The sequence below is a fragment of the Phallusia mammillata genome, chromosome 1 (genome assembly GCF_965637545.1).
Source record: "Phallusia mammillata chromosome 1, kaPhaMamm4.hap1.1, whole genome shotgun sequence".
NCBI classification, from domain to species: domain Eukaryota; kingdom Metazoa; phylum Chordata; class Ascidiacea; order Phlebobranchia; family Ascidiidae; genus Phallusia; species Phallusia mammillata.
The window spans coordinates 10,145,237-10,165,588 of NC_137252.1; the positions used below are offsets into that span (position 1 = coordinate 10,145,237).

The window sequence follows — 20,352 nt, forward strand, 5'->3', positions numbered from 1 at the left end:
TTAAAGCTGGTTTCTGTATAACCAAAAAACAACATGCAAGGCAGTAAATGTCTCGGGCATAATTGCCAAATGAAAGTTCGTGATATAGAATGCCGTCGCAAGCTCATAATTCACCAGAGACTGGCGAGCATCAAAATGTAAAAGCGCCAGCAGCTTTGACCTTCATGATTTATTACAGCTTGTATCAAGTTGTACTGAAGAAAAAAAATGCCGTATCCTATACATTACAATACCGAGGTGTGCTGACGAGGTCTCATCTAGTGCATTAGCGTGCTGTATGGCCTTGGGCGTATCATGCTTATGTCTGTTTATGGCCTGCTCGATATATAACGCGCAGTTAGATAGCATTAGCTGTCGGCAGGATAAAAGTGTTCCATTAATCCCTGAGTAATTGAACCGGCAGTGACCAATGGTTTGTTGTTTACAGTCGAAACTAGATAACCAGGCAGTGTTGTGGTTGGTTTGAACTAGACCGCGTGGTCATGCCTAATGCAGATTAAATCAATGGCTCAAGGTCAGAACTTTACACAGTAAACTTCCGCCTATACTTTAAAGCGTGAGGCAAAACGGATAAACAATTACTTTTATGGAAAAGTTTTCGGTCATATATTGCCGGAGTGACGTACTAAAACAGACAGTTTTAAGAGAAAAGAAGAAGATTTTACGTTGTAAAAATCTGAGGGTATTCGTTTGGTATATAAAAGAGGGCCTTGTGCTGTTTTTTATGCATTTCTTTTGCAGTTCACTTTACAATATGTGGCTTTGTGCTAGGTAGTTTGTATTGAGCAAACAGTGTGTAGAATTCCAGGATTTTCCATTCGGGTACGTTGATTGTCCTCGAAACGCAGTCTGCATTACGTTATTCCCAAATGCCAACGACCACGCATTTCCTTTGCGTTCTTTCCACACGTCACGCTGAACCCGTTGTGACGTTTCGGGGCATTTTGCGTGATCCGGTTGGTACAAATTTGTCATCGCGTCTCTGCCACGTCTTACCATTAACTGAAGTTTCATGTTTCAACCAAAAAAGCTCAGGGACATAGATTACAAAGACACCGTTAAGCTCGTAAAACCGCGATATGCATTTTTTTCTCATGTGAAATTCGACACCTGCGGAAATCTATAGATCGGTCATGATAAAACCTGAGTGCAAGCATTGGCACCGTTGTCAAACAGAAAACGAAACGGATTACCTTGGAAATCGCAGCAGGCGTAAAGGAATGTCTCCTAAACCTGCGAGAGGGCAGACAAGTAGCAAACATAAACAAGCAAGAGTAGAGATGGGACGCCATAAAACCTGCACTCCAAGTGGTTGCCTGTAGTTTGAACTGCATTTTCGGGGTCATTTGGTGCAGGATTGGGCTGCAGTCACCGCTAAAACGCGTAGGTGCGCAGAGCAGACACCGTGGCTTGTTACAGACCGCTATAGTCAGACAAGATGTTATTCGATACAGGGTTTGCGTGTATTCTCGTTACATGACTAAATTTGTTCATTTTATCATTATGAGGGCCAGACTGGTAAAATACCTAATCCTTACCTTTCGAGCAAAATTGATGTTTGTTTGTTTTTGTATTATTTTGTTGTTTTGTATCGAATATGTGAAATGCGAGGATTTGTTGTTATGAGACGGTTGGCTTTGAGGGACTTCGTCACGACTCTTGTTATTACAGTTGCTATGCTGCAGATTGATAATACGCATGCTTGATATTTGGCTGAGTGGTCGTTGCTGTCGGTAATTGTGTCTTTTTATCAAAATTTAGCTCACCTTGCAGTGCCACTGGTCGGTTTGCAACAAAACTTTAATTACCTAGTTCAAAATATTAAAATGTCTACAGAACCGTTATAGACAAGCAATTCTCGAAAATGTGAAGATGATAACGCAAAAGCAAGTGTTACCAAATATTGTTTTTGTTCGAAATTAAAATTAAATATTTCTCATCTGGTTTGCGATTGTGCGCTGAAAACTGGTAGATATTAGCCCAATCAAATGCTATTTGGTCCCCCACTTTTCATATCGCCTCCTTGTTATTGTATTTCGTCACATCCTCATTGCAATCAATCAATGCATTTGTAACGATGCACGTGCCGGTGTGTGATTGAATTGATTACTCAATTCAACTGTGTTTCAATGAAGTCATTCAATTTTGGGCACAAACACCACAAAATCGATGACCCCATTGAAACATAACAAACATTGGACAAAGTGGATTTCATAGTAGTTTGCTCTCTATCCCATAATAAAATACCTTGCTTTGAAAATAGGTGCATTTCAACGGGTATATTGACACATTTTTATACAAGTTGTGGCTATCGCATTTGGTTTGACAGTTATATAAGTTTTGAGTCGATGACAAGAAAATCTATATTAGCTTTAACTTCAAAGTGAGCGCTATTGAGGTATTAGATCTATTTACTGTGCAAAGATGTGATTTCTTAGTCATTTGCCGATCAATGACCAAAAATAAATACTCGTTGGCGTCCCAACAGTGTATGGGTAAATTTGCAGACATCAGAGAACAAAGTCTTTCGTGTTTGGCTTTCAATTTAATTCACCAGGCTAGAACAATGTACCCTATATATGTGCTTTGCAAATTCTTGTCTTTGTTTGTACATTGCATGCTGTTGCAATTGTTCTGTTAGGCTTGCTCTTGGTCAGCACTGTCTTCAAAACCTGTATAAATTCATCAACCTGACTGGATCTAGTTGCGTTGTTGATCTTCAAACAAGTTTAGTTTGTACAGTCACGTTTTGTAAACAATGGTTAGGTCTTTGTGACCGCCAATTGCATCAAAAGCAAAATCACCGCATTTAAAGCACAATTTGCCATAAGGCGTATAAGTGCTGTTCTAGCTGTTTAGCAATTGTCCGAAATAAACCATCTTTTAACGGACGTGTATGTTTTGAAACAATCAAAACGTCGCAACCACAAATTGCATCAAAAGCAAAATCACAAGCATATTTATGACCACAAAGGCTTGAGTGCTGTTCTAGCTGTTAAATACTTCTGGCCCAAACAACTTACTTTTTTAATTGTCATTTGTGTTACAAAACAATTTCAAAGTTTGTGGACACTGCGTGAGGGAGTCGTATCTGCATTTAACACGATGTTTTTCTTTGTTTGTTTTTTATGCGATTGTTACTTTAACTTGTTGTTAAACCCATCTGCCTGTGTAGTTGGACGCCTGCAACGACTACGAGGGAAGGGCCAAGATCCGAAAAGCCATCCGAATTGCAAAGAAAAGCAACGAAGAAAAAGGTAATTACGTGTTGATTGATTTGTTTACAACTTATAAGTCAAGGTTTTTACTATTTTACATACTTGGCACCTGGTAAAGTAAATTAACTATTTTGGTGAAAACGTTTGAAGTGAAATTACCTAACCCTGCCATAATTTATCTATGTTTATCTAAAATACCTATGAATATGTGTATATGCCTTGTTTACTATGTTTTAGTTCTCTCATGTACAGTAAACCGAAAAGTAGTGTATGTTGCAATGTGTTCAAATTGTGCATGGTCAAACATAAAAATGTGACGTATGTAATTCAACTGGCAGACGTATGTAATTCAACTGGTGTACAACGCGTAGTTGGGGTCTAAATCGAGGTTTCGTGTCCCGGAAAATGCGCTTCCATTCAAGTCAGGAAACAAGCCGCATATTTGGGGGGTAGGTTTCTATTTATTCGACACTTCACAAGGTCGAAGGCAGGGTGCCCTTTAGGATCCATGAGCCGTTACGTTGCGACCTAATGTCTGGTATCTGCCCAGTCGAATTTTGAGTTCATCTCGATTTATGACTCAAATTCCAAAGCCTTCGGTCAGACCTAAAGTGGTAAACCTCTGAGACTTGGTTGCAAGTATTTTCCATCTTAATTCAAGTCCTAAGTTTTAGGTCAGTTCAAAGTTCAGGAGATTTAACTGATTTAAGTGAAGCCACAAATTGGCAGACATTAAATTGAGTTGTTGTCATTAGAATGAGTAGCTTGAAAAGAGAACGCTACGAGTTCTTCCAAAAGTACCCTTTGCAAAAATCTATTTAGGTTTTCTTAAAGGGAAACGGTTTTAGTACGTTGTTGTATGCCGTCAAACATGGAAACTGCTACTTTTGATTAGCTGTGTATGCAGTTAAACACAACTTGCTAAAATGTTCTTGGAAACGGTTTTACAAAAAGGTTTTGCTTTCGCTTGATTTGAAGATAGAAAAACACACTCGTGACTTTAAGTACACGAAAACGCATTACAACTGGCATAACAATGATGAGAATTGGCATTCCGCAAACCACTAACAAGATATTAGTAATTCCTGAAAGGCAAATCGAATCAGTACGTTTTTTTAAAAAAGCAGTGTAAAGACCTGAGGCTATTTTGGATTTTAAAATGCACTCAGTGGTTGACAATCAGTCTTTTAAGCGTTTCTATTGTCCTGAAATGATAAGACGAATTGTGAACATTATAAGTTAATGATTAGCCCTCTGTTGGCGGGAACCTAACCTACTTCGGTTTGAGCTTAAAGCTCTTACTCCATAAGCACACGTTTAAACAGCAATGTGAGGGTTTCTTAGTTTGTGCAAAGTTGACGCAAAATTTGATTCCCGGACTGAAACCGGGCTTGTTTATTTGCGATGGACTTTACATACGTCAGTCTCTGTGTGCTGTGGCAAAAGTGGCGCGTGCTGAAGCGATTATAAGACGCTGTTTTTTTCGCGTCACTTCGTGGTGGTTTGTTGTTCTGTAATCAGGCAAAGTGCGGTTCCAAGTAGCATCAGCAAGCTGCTGGAAGAAGGTGATTTTATATTTACTGAGAATCAGACTTTCGTAGTTTTTTTCGGTTATAGGGTAATACATTGGTTTTTAAACAAGGCGTGTTTAGCATAGGTGTATAGACTGTACTTTTTTTCCTTGAGTAGAAAGGGTCTTTTTTAACAAGCTCTCGGTCCAACTGCGATGTACCATCAGTACAAGGTGTGCCTGGATAAACAGGTTTACACAGAAAATCGTTTTACTGAGTTTAAAGACGTAGACCACTAGATTCTGTTTGCTTGGGTAACCTATTAGACCACCTTCGAAGGATGATAAGTTAGAAATCTGTAGGCAATGCAAATTTGCGAGCAAACATGGTCACACATTGCTATGTGTACAGTTTCTGTCTATGTACCCTCTTATACTAAGAGTTGGGTGTATAGTTGAATACTTGTCTGTGAATATTAAAACACCTAACGGACCTCTTTCTTTAGTCTTTTTTATGCGTACACGCAGAGCAAAAGCAAACATTCGCGCTCAATTACATAGCGCGTTTTGCGAGGCGTAAAAACGAGCTCGCTTAAGTGACAATCTTGCACAGTCAGTCACCTGAACATCCCACAGCATACCGAAGCGATTACCGATCCATCTCTCCTCGGCCGGTGGTGAATCGTAGCGTGACGTGGTTCTTTGCGTGCTCACCCTGTTGTTTACATATTAAACTGAGATGCGTCTCATCCCAGTGCCGAAGTTAGCCTTTACTTCATGACTTTAGCAGCGGTCCTTTATTCGCATTTTTTAGCTCAAAGCGGGTGTGGTATTGTACAGTTCTCTGTTTACCGTTTTTTTAGTATTTTTTGGTTCCCTTCCCTTTATTGTTTATTTGAAGGCAGGGAAATAATTGAGAACATCGATAAATGTTCGGTTTACCGCCATGTATTTCCTAAAAACCACAGTAAGCTTAATTTTTGTGGTCGTCTTAACAGCGGGAAGAGAGCTCAAAAGGCAAGCAGCCGTGGCAAATTGCTCATGTGAACAGTTCTCTCCGGTTTTAACATGCAGTATGTTGGTGTTATTCAGCGCTAGGGTGACGTGCACAGTGTTGCAAATATAAACATTGTTGCTTCGTTACTAACAATGTGCAACAGAATGGGGTAGAAAGTACCGCGTATTTGCGAGAGAACAGTTGAGATAGTTGATTTGTATGCGCAACTCGTTGTTAACCTATAATGTTTTTGCCTGATGGTGTTTAGTGATGTTAAGTGATGAACTATAATTGAACTTCTTTGAGAAGTAGGTCCATCTATTTCATAGCTGAAATCTACAGAAATCAACAGTTAATAAAGAGTTAGAAACTGAACCAATACAGAAGATGTGACAATGAGATTTTGTGTTAAGTTTTGTTTCAAGGTATGCTTGCTCTGATATTTTTCCATTCAAGCATATGCTTGGGCCCTGAATGTGTTTTTGGCAGTACCTTTCAAGTAGAAAAGTTTTTTTGTGCCAATATGCACTCGTTGTGCCGATCTTATGCAAATTGTATTGTAAAATAAACCTTACTTGGTAAGGATGTACATTGCCCAGCCTTCACCACGGTTTCATACGGCATGACAAGCGCTGTCACTAAAGGTCAATTCGTTGTGTTTTAGCACAAGCATGACGAACGATAACGCCGCCGTACTATTCACTTGGTTCAAGCAGGTCGCAATCCAACCAGATTTTTAGGCAGATAATTAGGGAAGTGTCTCTCAAATCAAACGCAGATACCAGGGTTTTTAAACAGACCGAGAAAGACGAGATGTCACAAATCGTGTCCCAAAAGCCCCTTAATGGTCGTGTGCAAAACCTTGCATGTCTGATGCAGTTTATGGCCAGATTGTGGCACAAACGCTTGACTTATATGGCTTGGTGTAGAGTACTGCGCAGTAGGTTATTTATGAGCTATATACGGAGCGAAATGAGTTCGAAAAAAGTTGATACCTTGTAAAAGCTCCTACTGACCCCATTCAGGCTCTGTAAGCTTGTTTCATGCGGAAATTGCTATTTCTGGCCCGTTGAATTGATTTCGAATGGCAAATTGTCTTAAAACCCTGTTCAATTTATGCATTGGTTTTTAAATATAATTCAATCCTGGATATGCCGAGCTTGGCCGCCTGATAATTGCAACCTTTTCTGCGACTCAAGAAAAAATATTTGACCATCTCTTCTTTACATAAACTTAATAAAAAGTGCCAGCTAATAACTGTGTTGTGCCAGGTGTAAGAACCACATGTGATGTAAAAAAATAAAAAAATGGGTAAAGCCTTAAAAGCTGCTAGTTAAACCAACATGTATCGTCACCGCATTCTTTACGTCACTGTGGGCTTGCACGTTTGACCTTTTGTGCCAAGGCGGTGCTTGCGTTGGTGTGGTCAGCAATCCAGTAGTGTGATATGAACGTAAAGACGGCAACAAGTCCACACGCGATTTGACGTCATACGCCAGGAAACAGGCCATAAAGTTAAAATGCCTCGAACCGACATTTTTAACCATTTAAATTTTACTCATTGCCGGTACTGCTATGTCGTGTAGTCGTTTGTCGTACGGTAGTGTTGTGTATAGAAAGGTTGGGACAGGATGCCGAATTGGTTGAAAGTGACAGACTGCTGATTAAGATGAAAGTAATCGAGTTGCATTGTCGTGTTATGATTCATTAGACTTTAAACCTGGCTGGCGTCAAAATTGAATGTAGAAATAAAATTGCTTCCCCATGCGTCTCTTATTTGTATACCTTGCTTTAACTTGATGTATTGAAAGAGTTTTACTTTTAAAGTTTACTAAAATGTTGCTATTATTTTGTACCTGGTAACTTGCTCCTTTCTGAAGGGGACACATTGTTTTTTTTGCTTTGTTTATTGTTTGCTTTTTGCTTGTTTCTTTTTGCGAAATTTAAGAAAATGCGGCCATTGTTAATAACATTTTTGAAAACGGCTAGGAGGTTGGTCTGTTGCGCTATCACTCTTTTGATTGATGTGTTAAATTCACCCTCCCTCATCACAAATGTAGTTGACAGGTATAGGGTTTTGCTGGTAACGCCACACGTGCAAATAATTCCCTCAAATTATAAGGATTTGTGGTTGACTGCACCAGCCTCAAGCCAAAAAAATTTCTATTGCCTAAAAGGGTTTATAAATGGGCGTTTAACAGGTTTATTATGTATGTATGTATGTATGGATGTTTATGAGTGTTTACACGTAGGATTTTAAACTAGTAATCATTTTATAACCGCCACATAATTTGTTAAGTTTGCCAAACCAAACGGTCGTTTATTCCTCTTGGCGGTCAAGTTTAAATCTCTCTCAATTTCAGCAGTTTGTGTTTGGGTGACCTAACCTTACTTGCTTACCACTTTAAAAGCTGCAGTTCACGAGGTCAATCTAAAAAAGTCCGATTCCCAGTATTTGTTCTCGTTGCGTACTTTGTGTGCATTATGATGGCGCAAGCTGTGTCAAAACAACTCGAATGTCTTTTTGAAGTTTGTTTGCCGCCCACGCCATGGTTTGTTACGCGTTACACTCTCAACACCGGACCTTCGACTGTACCTTGACTTGCACCTAAAGCAAGCAGGTCGGTGTGTTGTATATTGTATGGATTACATTGTATCACAGTCTCGTCTTGTTTCATATAAAACCACAGTAATGTTAGGTAAAATGTAGGGCGAAGATCAAAGGGATGTTAAAGGCCTTGCTAAAAACAACTTTCTGTCCAATGAGTCCAACAGCGCAAGAAACAAACTAACTAATAATTCAGTATTTACTGTTATATTCTCATGGCAAAATTTTTACATGTTATCATTTTTTTGCAGTTGCCGCTTCACCGAAGTCTCACTTAGGCAACGGCTCTCCTGTCGTGAGCCGCTCTAAAGTCTTACTCAGTACCAGGAAGCAAGAAACAAGCAGCAGTAAACCTTGGGAAGCCGAGACCCCAAAAGGCGGCCTCCGCACCGTTTCCTCGGTCAAGTTCACCCCGACTGCTAAACCCCGGGAATTCGAGCCAAAATCCGCCCCGTCCCGTATTACAAGAGACCGCGAAAGCAACTCGAACACCCCGATCTCTCGGTTTACTCGCGGCGAACTATCCTCATCGCTTCGTACACACCGTCCTACCTTTAAGGCACCGGAAAAAGGATTTGATCGCTCCGGATCTTTAAAGTTATCTCGCCCGAAAGATTTCATCAGATCTCAACAAGCGCCTGGTGAAGTTCATTCAATTCATCACGCGCAAAAAATTACCCCGGAAAGAGTTGTGCTAGAGTCGGTTACATCGGCTGATAACGTACAAGTCGACAGTGCTAGTTCTAACGAGGAGGACTTACCAGCACAGGCATCGGCAGCCAGCCCGGTTTTAAAGAGATCAGAGAGCTGTAAGGAAAACCACGTTAGTAGTTCACCACCAGAGGTTCCGGCTATTCCAGTCGTGCAAGGCAACAAACGTCGTTCTTTAGGAATCTTAGGCCGTGTTCTGTCGATTAAAATCGACTCTCAGAGCGCCCCACGTCGTGTGAAACCCCCACAGGAGGAAAATACTTCTCCAAAGCAACAATCACAATCGCCACAGAAAGATCTCTCAATCGTCCCTGAGGAAACTCAAACTGAAAAGCTGGTCACACAAACTACGACCAAGACTATTGTGTTAGGAGGAAAATCGCCTGTAAAGCCATTCAACGTAGTTCCAGTAGATATTTCTAACACCAGCAAGACTTCAGTGGAAGTAACTTGTACTTTTGTGACACCTGAACCCGCTGACCTAAGCATAACCGAGGTTGACGCTGTACAGGAAGAACCTAAACCTTCTGTTGATCTACACAGTGAAGTCAAGGATATTTTGGGCGAAATTCTCGAACAAATTGGTGAAGATTGTGAGGTGAAAAAAGAGACTGAACCGTCGATTGAAGTTGAAATCGAGCAAGTTCCTGTCAAAGAGCCATTCGTCGAGGTTTCGGTTGAACCTGAACCGACGAAAGTTCAAATTACAAATAAGGAAACAGTGTTAAACGATTTAGAACCTCAAACTGCTGAAAGTGTTCAATCGGTCGAGGAAAAACATCCAAACGAAAACGGAAAAGAATCTGTCGAAATAATAAAGGATCAAGAAAACGTTACTGTCCAGAAGCAAGAGGTGACAGTGAAGGAAAGTCTCCTAGTTACTGAAGATAAACCCCTGGAAAAAGAGAAACTTAGTCTTCCATTGGAAAAGCCTTTGTCGCCTAAGCAGTCTTCCGAATCAGAAGATTCCTCATCGTGTTTAACTTCAAGCTCGGATCAGGAATCTGACTCTGAAGAAGAGATGGAAAGCAGATTTTCATCAAGAAGATACGGAGGCACTGGTGGGTCAGTCAAGTCCCGAATTCTGGCAACAGAGGACAAAAACCGTACAGCATTAAGTCCTGATGTTTCAAAGATCCGAAAAGCGAGACAGAATGCGGACGCAAGAGCTCTTCGAGGATCTGAAGGTGTCAGAAGCAGACTGAACAAGTTTTCATCAGATTCTTCGAAGAATGAAAATGTGACATCAAATGTTAGCATCCGAAACAGGACAACGCAAAACGGTTCAGTGGGAAAGAGTCGTCCTCTTGCACAGGTCAACGGCAGCATCAAAAGGTCTGAGGTGAACAACAACGATGTTACCAAATCTCCGACTTTATCCACCAGATTCACGGGATCCCGCGCTCTCGACCGCTCTTCATCGCCCATGGAAAAGCTAGAATCGGCCTCGCTTACTATAATAGATGACATGCAGTCATTGAATAGAGAAACCCCCGTTCGAAGAAGTCGCCGCACCCGGCTTGCGTCCAATGAGACAACGGTAACCACCGTTCAAAGCACAACCGTCGTAAAAGCGGATGACGGCGAGACAAAGTTTGAGATCACTTTTCAATCGGAGGAGATCACTTCGGAAACAGTTGTCGCCGAGCTCTCCCCAGCGGTAGAAGAAAATGAGGTTGAGTCGCCGCTGGAGGTCGCTTTCGAGTCTGCGTCTTCTTCACAAAGCCAGCGTTCCTCGAGGAACCTTGATGAAGTTTCACTTGACGTTGCGGAAGAGGCGGTGAAGAAAGTTAAAGAGGAAGAAGACAAGGATGAAATAAATCAAGAAACAGAAATACAAATCTCCGAACCAGAGCCTGAATTAGAGGTATTATTTCTACTTTTGCATGAAATTAAACTTTATTTAAAGTGTTTAGGACTTTGTAAGCATTTAATAAGTTTACTTTACACAAGTGACTTTAAGATAATTCCAAGAATATATTTTGGACGACTCGAAATTTATTGCAAAAATGATACAATTTTCTGATTTTTGCTACTTTTTACCAACCATTCATAACGTTAGCAATTTCAGTTAGGTTTCTGTGTGTGCCAGTGCGTACTAAACTCGTAATTTTACACTTAAAGTGGTAATTAGTTATAAAGTGTTTCTGCTTCGCCACTCCCTGTTTGCAAACTTTTGATGAATTAGCTATCGACGTTTCTCCGCAACTTATGACCCAAGTCAAGCCACACACCTTGATTTACGCATGAGTAGGCCGCATTAAAGGTTTAGCTGTATATGTATGTTTTCCATCAGATTGTTTCACATTTTGCTAACCAACTTCTTAAGTTCTGAGTTGCAACTGTTGTGGAATTAACTTATTTGAAAGCCATAGCAACAATTATTGATTGAATTAGGTTGAATTGCTATCAAGTATTTTTCACTGATTTAATTGGTTTTTGTAGGTGATATTGCAGCAAAAGGAAGATTCTAAACCGATTGCCACTGCGACTATTGAAGTCCAAGCACCAGTAAATGACAGTAAGTTGTTTTATTTACCTTTTTAAAATATATAGACTGTATTTGTCCAACTGTTTTTGTCTTGGGACTTAACTAATAATTATGGGTCCCCTTCCCTGAAGGGGACACATATTGTTTTTGTCCGTATTTTTTTTCTTTTTTCTTTTTTTCTTTTTTCTTTTTTTCTTTTTTTCTTTTTTCTGTCTAACGCTGGTTTGTTATACGTGTTTGGTCAAGAAAGCGTGCTTCAAATTTATTCAAATTTGGACAGATGTTAGTTATTAATCCAAATTTGATCCTCCTGAAGTTTGACCCCGAATAACCCAGCGGTTCACCCACAGGCCCCCAAAACGTATTTCTTTATAAACGGCTATACTTACTGAAGTACAGCATCTCTGAGTGATATGCTTTGTTGTTTGGTGCAATATAAGGTATTTCAAAGAATTTTGTATCTTTTTTTCGATTTACCCACTTTCACCCCTTAAACCCCTAATTTTTCATTTCTGTCTAACGCTGGTTTGTTAAATGCGTTTGGTCAAGAAAGAGTGCTTTAAATGTATTCAAATTTGGACAGATGTTAGTTATTAATCCAAATTTGATCCTCCTGAAGTTTGACCTCAAACGACCCAGCGGTTCACCCACAGGCCCCCAAAACGAAAAAAAAAAACAGCTGTACTGACCCAAGTACATAATCTGTGGGTTTCATGCTTTGTTGGTTGGTGCAGTGTAAGCTATTCTAAAGAATTTTGTAACTTTTTATTGGATTCACCCATTTTACCCTTTAAACCCCTAAATAATAAGTTTTAGGCCCAAAATACAAGACCTAATGTGCTGAAATGTTAAACAATTGTTTGCAGTAGGTTAATCGTTCAGTATTTAAAATTTTGCTTTAATCGGTCAAATAGTTACTTTTACAGCCCATAATATGTGTCTGCTGTCAGTCAGATAGACGTATCAACTCTCAAGGGAGTAATTCGCTTGTTTACGATAAAGGCGGGTGAATGCAGCGGGAGTGCTCAGCTTGTAGTCCGGACGGACGTTTTACGACACAGTCTGTGTCGGTAACTAGAAATCAGCTGTTTTTGCGCAGCATGCTAAGTCGTTATATTACGTTATCAAGCACATTTTCAGTTTTGGAAAATTGTGTTTAAAAACTAACCTTGAACGACAATATCAAGGACAAAGATTAAATTAAAAGTCTTTTTCCCGTTCTTATTTACTGTTTTTTTTTTGTAATTATATAACAATAATAATGCAAAAAGAATACGGACAAAACTTTTAAAGTTGGGTTATTGCCAGAGTTGGTTGGGTTTTTCCTTAAAAATCTTAAAATAACCAGGATGTTTGTTCACTGTAAATCCGCACAAACGCGTGTGTGGGGACCCATTTGTTTTTGCTTGCAAAAACAATCATATGTGTAGATCAAATGATGTGTATAGTAAATTGGTAAATATCGTATAGAATATATAAAATGGAAGTATATCAGAAAGCCACCTTTCTAGTTTCGATGTGGATTTCTATGCCATTCTTTAGGAAGTATTGATAATTATCATAACTATATGTGTTAACTGCGTACATTCAATATTCTGCACTTATGCGATCGCATGCTTCTGCATTTTGCAATGCCGCTGTTCCCGTTGCATAGTAAATACACTTACGCTGCAAGTATCACATATAGTACGGGCTTATCTATGTTGGTGTAGTAGGGTTACAAGCGATTAACATGATTAATTTATGTTGTGGTGCATTTCGCATGAAGTTTTACAAAGCTCTGCAATCATGTGTGAATCGCCCACGTCGGCTAATACTGCGTTTGTGAAAAGTTTAGAAAATGCGGTAGGAAAAATTGTTAGGAAAAAACATCTGTTTTGGCATACCCTTGGTTAAATGAACAATAATCGAAGTATTTTTTTCCATTTACCAAAAGCGAAATTTTATATTTATTTAGCAATAGCAACTGTGTAAGAATTTTGAAATACCTATAGTATTTCATCCAAAGCGTTTAAAACATCCATGACATATTGGTTTAAAACCGAACCTAATCAACAAGTAAGCCTTAATCAAGATGTACAATGCTAAATACCACTGCCATTCCACCTGTTATCTACGATAGAGTACGAAGTAGTATGAGAAAGTAACTCCAGTTGTATTTTCACATTCCAAGTGATAAACAATCGCCCTGTTCCACTTTTAACAATCACTTACTATGACGCCAACAAAGCGAGACAATCAACATGTGTTGGTAGTAAACATAATTGATTGTTAACATACAATTAAAGCTGTTGGATCTTCTGGAATTTTCGCTTTAACCAGATGGTTTGTAAATGATCTGTTAAACCTGCTTTATTCGATTCTGGCTAATCTTGTAACATGATAAGTTTGTTTGCCAGCAAGGTCTATAGCAAACTTGTAACGGACTTTTAGGAATTTCGGGAGTAAAATAAGGCATGTGTAGCTCGTGCCCACATGGTGCCAAGACTTTGTACTACCGTGTTGGTAGCGCTTAAGCAGCTGCCATATGTACCTAATTTGTAGGTGCTGCATATTGCAGTTTTAAGATTTTTTATGACAAGGCGATGATAAGGTGAAATGTTTGTGTGTGTGTTTTTTATAAAGTTGTGTGTAAACAGTGAGAGGCAACTTTTAGATCGTCGTGTCTCGTGTGTCAATTTACTTCTTATTAAAATAATATTGGCTTCGCGCGTCAACTTTTTTGTTTGAAATAACGGTTTGTGTGATTTGAACATTGATCAGAGAGCAGGCAGTAGGCTGATATGTATGTTTAGGCTTGGCTTTTACAACTATTAAATCAGAACGTTAGAGTTGTTTGACGTGCCAAAAACAACCTCGCGCGCCAATATTGGCAGGGGTTATACCTATACCGTGTAGAAATTACGATTGCAGATTAAAAGTTGATCTGAACCACTGTTAGTTTTTTTAATACATTCTAAAATGCTGCTCGACAACGCAAGTGATTTGTAACGATATTATATTATCGTAGGTGTTGTTGAAGTAAGTTCGAAATTATTATAAGTTTTGGTATTTATAAGATGTTTTTAGGCTCACACATTGCTCGTCAAAAATATTTTGTTCCAAATTCGAACGACATCGCACGTTGTTCCAGGTGTAACTGTGACTCATTTCATTATGGGTCCCCTTCCTTGAAGGGGACACATCTTGATTTTACTCGATTTCTTTTTTTTTTTTTTCTTTTTTTTTCTTCTTTTTTTTTTCTTCCCTGAAGTTTGTCCACCCCATTTTGCCCTGAAATGTTTGATGGATTTGGATGAAACTTTCACAGATGGTAGATATAGTTGTGTAGATGTGCCATCTGCTTCGTTTGTCATGATAACCCCAGTATTTACCCCGCTAGACCCCAAAATGTAAAATGTGGTTTGTGCGCACCACAAACGTTAGTTTTGTGTGATGTTATAAAGACAACTACATATGGTACTCATGTTTAAGGATTGCTTGGTGAACGTGTTTGCGGATAGCAGTCAAGGGGGTTGTTCACAGCCTTGTGACGTCATAAGTCATTAGGTTGTTTGTTAAAACGCCCCCTAGTGGTCAAAATTGAAACATTGGCCAATTTGGACAAAATTTTACAGGATTGTTGTTTGGGTCATCTTGTGACGTCATAAGTTATTACGGTTGTTGGTTAAAACGCCCCCTAGTGGTCGAAATTGAAACATTGGCCGATTTGGACAAAATTTTACAGGATTGTTGTTTGGGTCATTGCAGTTTCATATTTTCAACATTAGGGTGAAGAACCCCATCAGTTACCCCACTAGCCCCCTAAAATGGGTGAATATTTAAACAGGGTCGGAATTGGCTGAAATTTGGATAGCTTGTATAATTTGCCATTTACAATTGATGATTGTTGTGTTAAAACCTGTAGCCCCAGCATTTACCCCACTAGCCCCCTAAAATGGGTGAATTTTTAAACAGGGTTGGATTTGGCTGAAATTTGGATAGCTTGTACAATTTGCCATTTACAAATGATGATTGTTGTGTTAAACCCTGTAGCCCCATCAGTTACCCCACTAGCCCCCTAAAAAGGATAAATTTTTTAAACAGGGTCGGAATTGGCTGAAATTTGGATAGCTTGTACAATTTGCCATTTACAAATGACGATTGTTGTGTTAAACCCTGTAGCCCCAATAGTCACCCTGCTAGCCCCCTAAAATGGGTGAGTTTTTAAACAGTGGGCAATTGTTGGAAATGTTATGCCATTTATAGGTATCGATTGTTGTGTTTTACTTCTTTGTTTTAAACTAGACAAACTTTAAACAATGCTTGAATTGAGTCGATTTGTATAGTTTGAACTTTGCATAGCATGACTATTTAATCCTAGTACCAATCACAGTGTTTTACTTTACAACACCAAAGTTTCTTATGGTTATCTCTTGAAATGCAGTGTTACAACTTTGCATGTGTGGGGACCCATGAGTTTCTGCCTGCAGAAACAACTAACGTTTTAAAAGACGGTGGCAAATATGGGACCCAATATAAAATAAGTGAAGGAATTATATTTATGTTTTAAAATAGATCATAGTGTATGTGCAAGGGCAATATGTGCTAAGCCACCCTTCTAGTTTTAATTGGCATTTCAGTTCAAAACATGAAATTAAATGACCTTATTTAGTCATAGTTTCATAAATGTAACAAGTATCCCACGGAATCGGGATTCACCCCTAATCAACGTTCACCTACGTCACGTCGAGTCGTGACCACAAACAATTTGTTTTGTGGCTATTTTTGTATTATTTGCCTGATCCATTCCAGTGTCGCACGAAAGTGAGGAGAAAGTGACTTCGGAAACCCGAACCCGCCGTCGCCGTAGATCGGATAACCAGTCCATTTCCGAAACCGCCGCGCCTGAAGCTAAAACCGACCCACCGGTTCCAGAGGACAGCGCCAAACTGACCGGAAGGCGACGTCGCCGTCACAGAAAACCGTCGGCCGACGTCAGCAGCTCTGATCACGTGACCAGCGACAGTACGACAACTACGCCCGAAGCCGAGGTCGTTGAACTGCCGAGTAACGAAACGGAGAAACCAATCGTGGGGGAAGTCCCATCACGTGACGAGACACCTGAAATCGCAGAGCAGTCCTCGGTCGGGGACGGAGAACAGCAGGTCGCGTCGTCTGGCGACAAAGACAAAGAAGAGTCGGATATAAAAGCCGCCTCTGTCGTGGTTGAGGCAGAAACCGCCAGCGACGACAAAGAAGCGACCAGCGAAATCGAAAACACAACTCCTGGTAAGTTAACAATAGCACGATGCGTGGGCTCGTTTTGTTTTAATTGTGCGAGTGATTGTTTGGGTAAATGTGCGAACGCGCCCTCTGTTTTTGGTAAAAGCTGTACAGTTGGATAGGAGGCATTTATTGTACAAGCCTTGCCATTTCAATATTTCCAAATATCAGATGCGTTTGTGACTTTTGCTGAGCTATATTGAAGTTTAAACCTGTTTTGTGGACTGTATAGTTACTGAAACGACGACTACGCCTGTTGTAGAAGATATTACTGAACCCGACAAGACTGAAATAGTCGTACCTGAAATTAAAGTGGAAGAAACTAAACCCGAAGAGCCCGAAAAGGTAATATATATATAGTAGTTCACGACGCCTTATACATTTTGAATCTAAAAAAAGACCCGCTTTTTTAGTCAATCTTGTATTTCAAAGTTTATCATTGTATTTTGTGATACAATTCAATACAAATAAAAAAAATTACTAACCTATATTGAAAAGTTGTTGGTGTTTAAAAATCCACACGCTACATAGCGCGTTGTGTCCGGGTTAAGGTGAACAGCGCTTTTATGTCACCCGAGCCTCATGTGGCCACAAACCGACGCCAAAGCGGCGTTAATCTGCGCAACTGAATACCTAGTCACTTGTCTGATATAGCATAATGGCCCGGTATTCGTTTGAAGTACGACGCATTACATAACTTGTGGATTGCGAGATATATATCATTTGCTATCTGAAGCATTGCATTTTTCATTCAAAGTATTTAAAATATGCCCACGATTTACTGCTTGGAGCTCGTTCGTTAGCGCGCTAGCTAGAATCAGATAGATCAGCACCTTTTTTGAAACCAGGACTAGCGATTGCTGTCGAAAACTCAGTACAAAATCTAGGTTTTACAGTAAAAAGCAGGTCGTGGCGAGCGGTGCTTTACTTTGCCACGTTCATTGTTACATCGTCAGTTTGTTATCTTTCGACACAATGAGTTTGTGCGAGCGCCTGACACGTCGCAAAGTCGCTCGAGCCACAAAGTAGTCCACTTAATCGGCTTTTATCTTGTGTGTTACAAACACTAACTCGCCCACAGCAGCGCAAGAAAAAGGCTCAAAATCATGCAAACTGTTTAAGACCACCAGTAAAACAATTTTAGAAACAGAACAGAGATAGTTAACTGTTTAACACTCACAGAAAAACATCTTATTTGAAACAAGCGACATAGTATAGGCCAAAGGGTGTTTTCAGTGTTTCATTGGATACTATAAATCCAATTTTGTTTGGTATTTGGACCGATACATTTGTAGTTAGAATCAGGTTAATATTCACATGTTAACCTTTGGCGAGCAACAGCATCATTCAAAATTTTCAAAAACAAAATAACTTACCGGTAAGGAAGAACTGGCGAAGATCTTTACCTTTATTTTGCAAAACGACAGTTGTATATTAGTATTTACGTTTCATTGCAGCAATAACTTAAAACATCGTTTCGTATAAACTTGTTGTACTTTGTTGCACTTCAGCAAAAGGCTTGCTAAAGCGCTAGCATAATAATCAGAATACGATTTAAGCTTAAGTGCTTGTATAGGGGGCCCAAATCCGAAAATAAACAAACCGCGAATCGTGTAAGACGCGTTATGTCACCAAGATGTATTGTCTGAACGCGTCGTTGTCTAGCGCCTGTCGTCGATCGTCATTCCTGGCTAATTGTGACGCGACAAAGGTGACGACACGTGTTGATTTCGACCAGGAAAGTCCAGATGTATCGAGTCGTAGTTGGGATCGACTGCAAATTGTTTGATAAAGCCAACTAGTATGCAACACAGAGTTGGATACAAATTGATTTACAGTATAAGTTGTTTAGAAGTAGCTTATATTGCAGTTTTAGTTTAGTTTGACACTGTATGCACGTGTTCTTTGAAGTATATTGGACTAGTTAGCTTGAAACAGGTTGAGAGTGTTTTATAGATTTGTTTTCGTGAGATTTATAACATACTGAAGCAAACTGATAATTTTTAAAAGTCAAGACACTATCCTGCGAGTTCATATATTGACTAATGCTTTTTGCCTGTGTATGTAAAACAGTGCGTACGGGCGAGTATATGCGATATGGAAAATTTTTTTTTTTACTTTTTTCAGAGCATTTTCTTATCCTTTGTGCTCAAGACTTTCTATCTTCTCTTCCCTTGCTTTCTATCTTCTACTCTGCCTACGTTTTGAATTTATGGAAATCTAATGTTATTTTAACAACATTCGCCAATTTGCATTATGTCGGAGCACAAATTTGACCGAGCAATAAGCCTTGATGAAAGCTCACTCGACAGCGCTACCCAGCGGCGACGCAACAGCAATCGCATCTCGTATGTTGCCAAGCATGACACCATTCCGGAGGAAGGTTGCCTTGGCAACGAAAACCTCAACCGCTCTCGTACTTGTCTTCTGCTCCGTGTAGGATCCAATGACTCCGTTGAAGAAGTTTCAACTCCGGAAGACGATTTCTCCTTCAAGGGGACGCAGGATGGGGTCATCCTTGAAAGTCCGAGGATCAGAGCTCTGAAGTCTTCCGGGAGGTTTATTTCCAGACGCGGGAGCTTGGACTCTATTCCTTTGCAGCGTCCTCCTCCAAATCTCAGAAAACCTATGGCAAGATGCTCCAGCGCCGATTCTTTGCTGGATCTTGGACTTCGACTCCTAGAGGATACTCTAAACGAGGACTCCTCTTCTCCCACACACTCGCCTAGTAGTTTAAAGAACAAAATACCATTGTCTCGGTACAATTCGTCCCCTTCCGGACACAGCACTGATACTATTGAAGAAGAAGATGAAAATCCGTGCACATCTCCAGAGCAAACTAAATCACCAACTTCTTCTCCCGACTTAAAATCTTCATCCTCTTGTCCCTGCGCAAAAATTTCTTCTGAGTTTTCTAGACTGGATTCAGCTGAGGACAATGGCTCTTTGCCTGAGGAAAATGATTTCGAAAATTGCGAATATCTTCGAAGATTTGGAGCGCGCCAGATGCGCATGCGCAATGAAATATCATCGCTTCAACGTGACGTGGCAGACCTTGAAGCGTTGCTGGAGCGCGTGATCCGTCACACTGGTTTCAAAGTTTCCGAACCTGCCAAGGTTTACCTTTTTCTTTTTCTTCTCTCTGTGTTAAATATTTTCAAAATTCTTCTTCTATTTTTTGGCAGTTTATGAATGAGAATTTTGTAGTTTTATGAGTCTAATATCTATTTGTTTATGTGTTTAGCCTGCTGAAAAAACTGATACCATGAGATACTCCATTGATAATTTAGCTGATATCACTGAAGAGGAAGTTCTAGACAAAATGGTGAGTAACAAAAGTTCATGCACTGTTTCCGCAAATTTCACTCCCATGCGTTATTGTAGCAAATAACAGCAAATCAATATAAATTTACAACCCGTAAAATTCTAAAACATTCTGTCTTAGCTGGACGAAGCCGATGAATATGAGGAACGACGACTAATCAGATCCGCCCTTCGCGAACTTAGAAAGAAGAAAAGAGGTAAATGTCTAAGTGATGTGCATGCATGTCG

General features: G+C 39.8%; 1 protein-coding gene across 5 annotated transcripts in view; it reads left to right on the forward strand.

The window, feature by feature from the left end:
• The window catches only part of LOC145228239 (uncharacterized), a 44,868-nt gene that overhangs the window by 17,380 nt on the left and 7,136 nt on the right, over window positions 1–20,352 (forward strand). For 4 of the 5 annotated variants that reach the window (XR_013860055.1, XM_080093238.1, XM_080093242.1 and 1 more), the window contains 7 exons: window positions 3,176–3,257; window positions 8,585–10,911; window positions 11,490–11,565; window positions 16,330–16,806; window positions 17,033–17,145; window positions 20,045–20,125; window positions 20,246–20,321. Coding sequence is in view for 4 of the 5 variants with exons in the window: in XM_080093238.1 (XP_079949364.1) it covers window positions 3,176–3,257; window positions 8,585–10,911; window positions 11,490–11,565; window positions 16,330–16,806; window positions 17,033–17,145; window positions 20,045–20,125; window positions 20,246–20,321 (3,232 nt within the window). In the remaining variant the exon portion in view is untranslated. The remainder of the gene's footprint in view (window positions 1–3,175; window positions 3,258–8,584; window positions 10,912–11,489; window positions 11,566–16,329; window positions 16,807–17,032; window positions 17,146–20,044; window positions 20,126–20,245; window positions 20,322–20,352) is intronic. The other variant, XM_080093241.1, reaches the window with a different exon arrangement.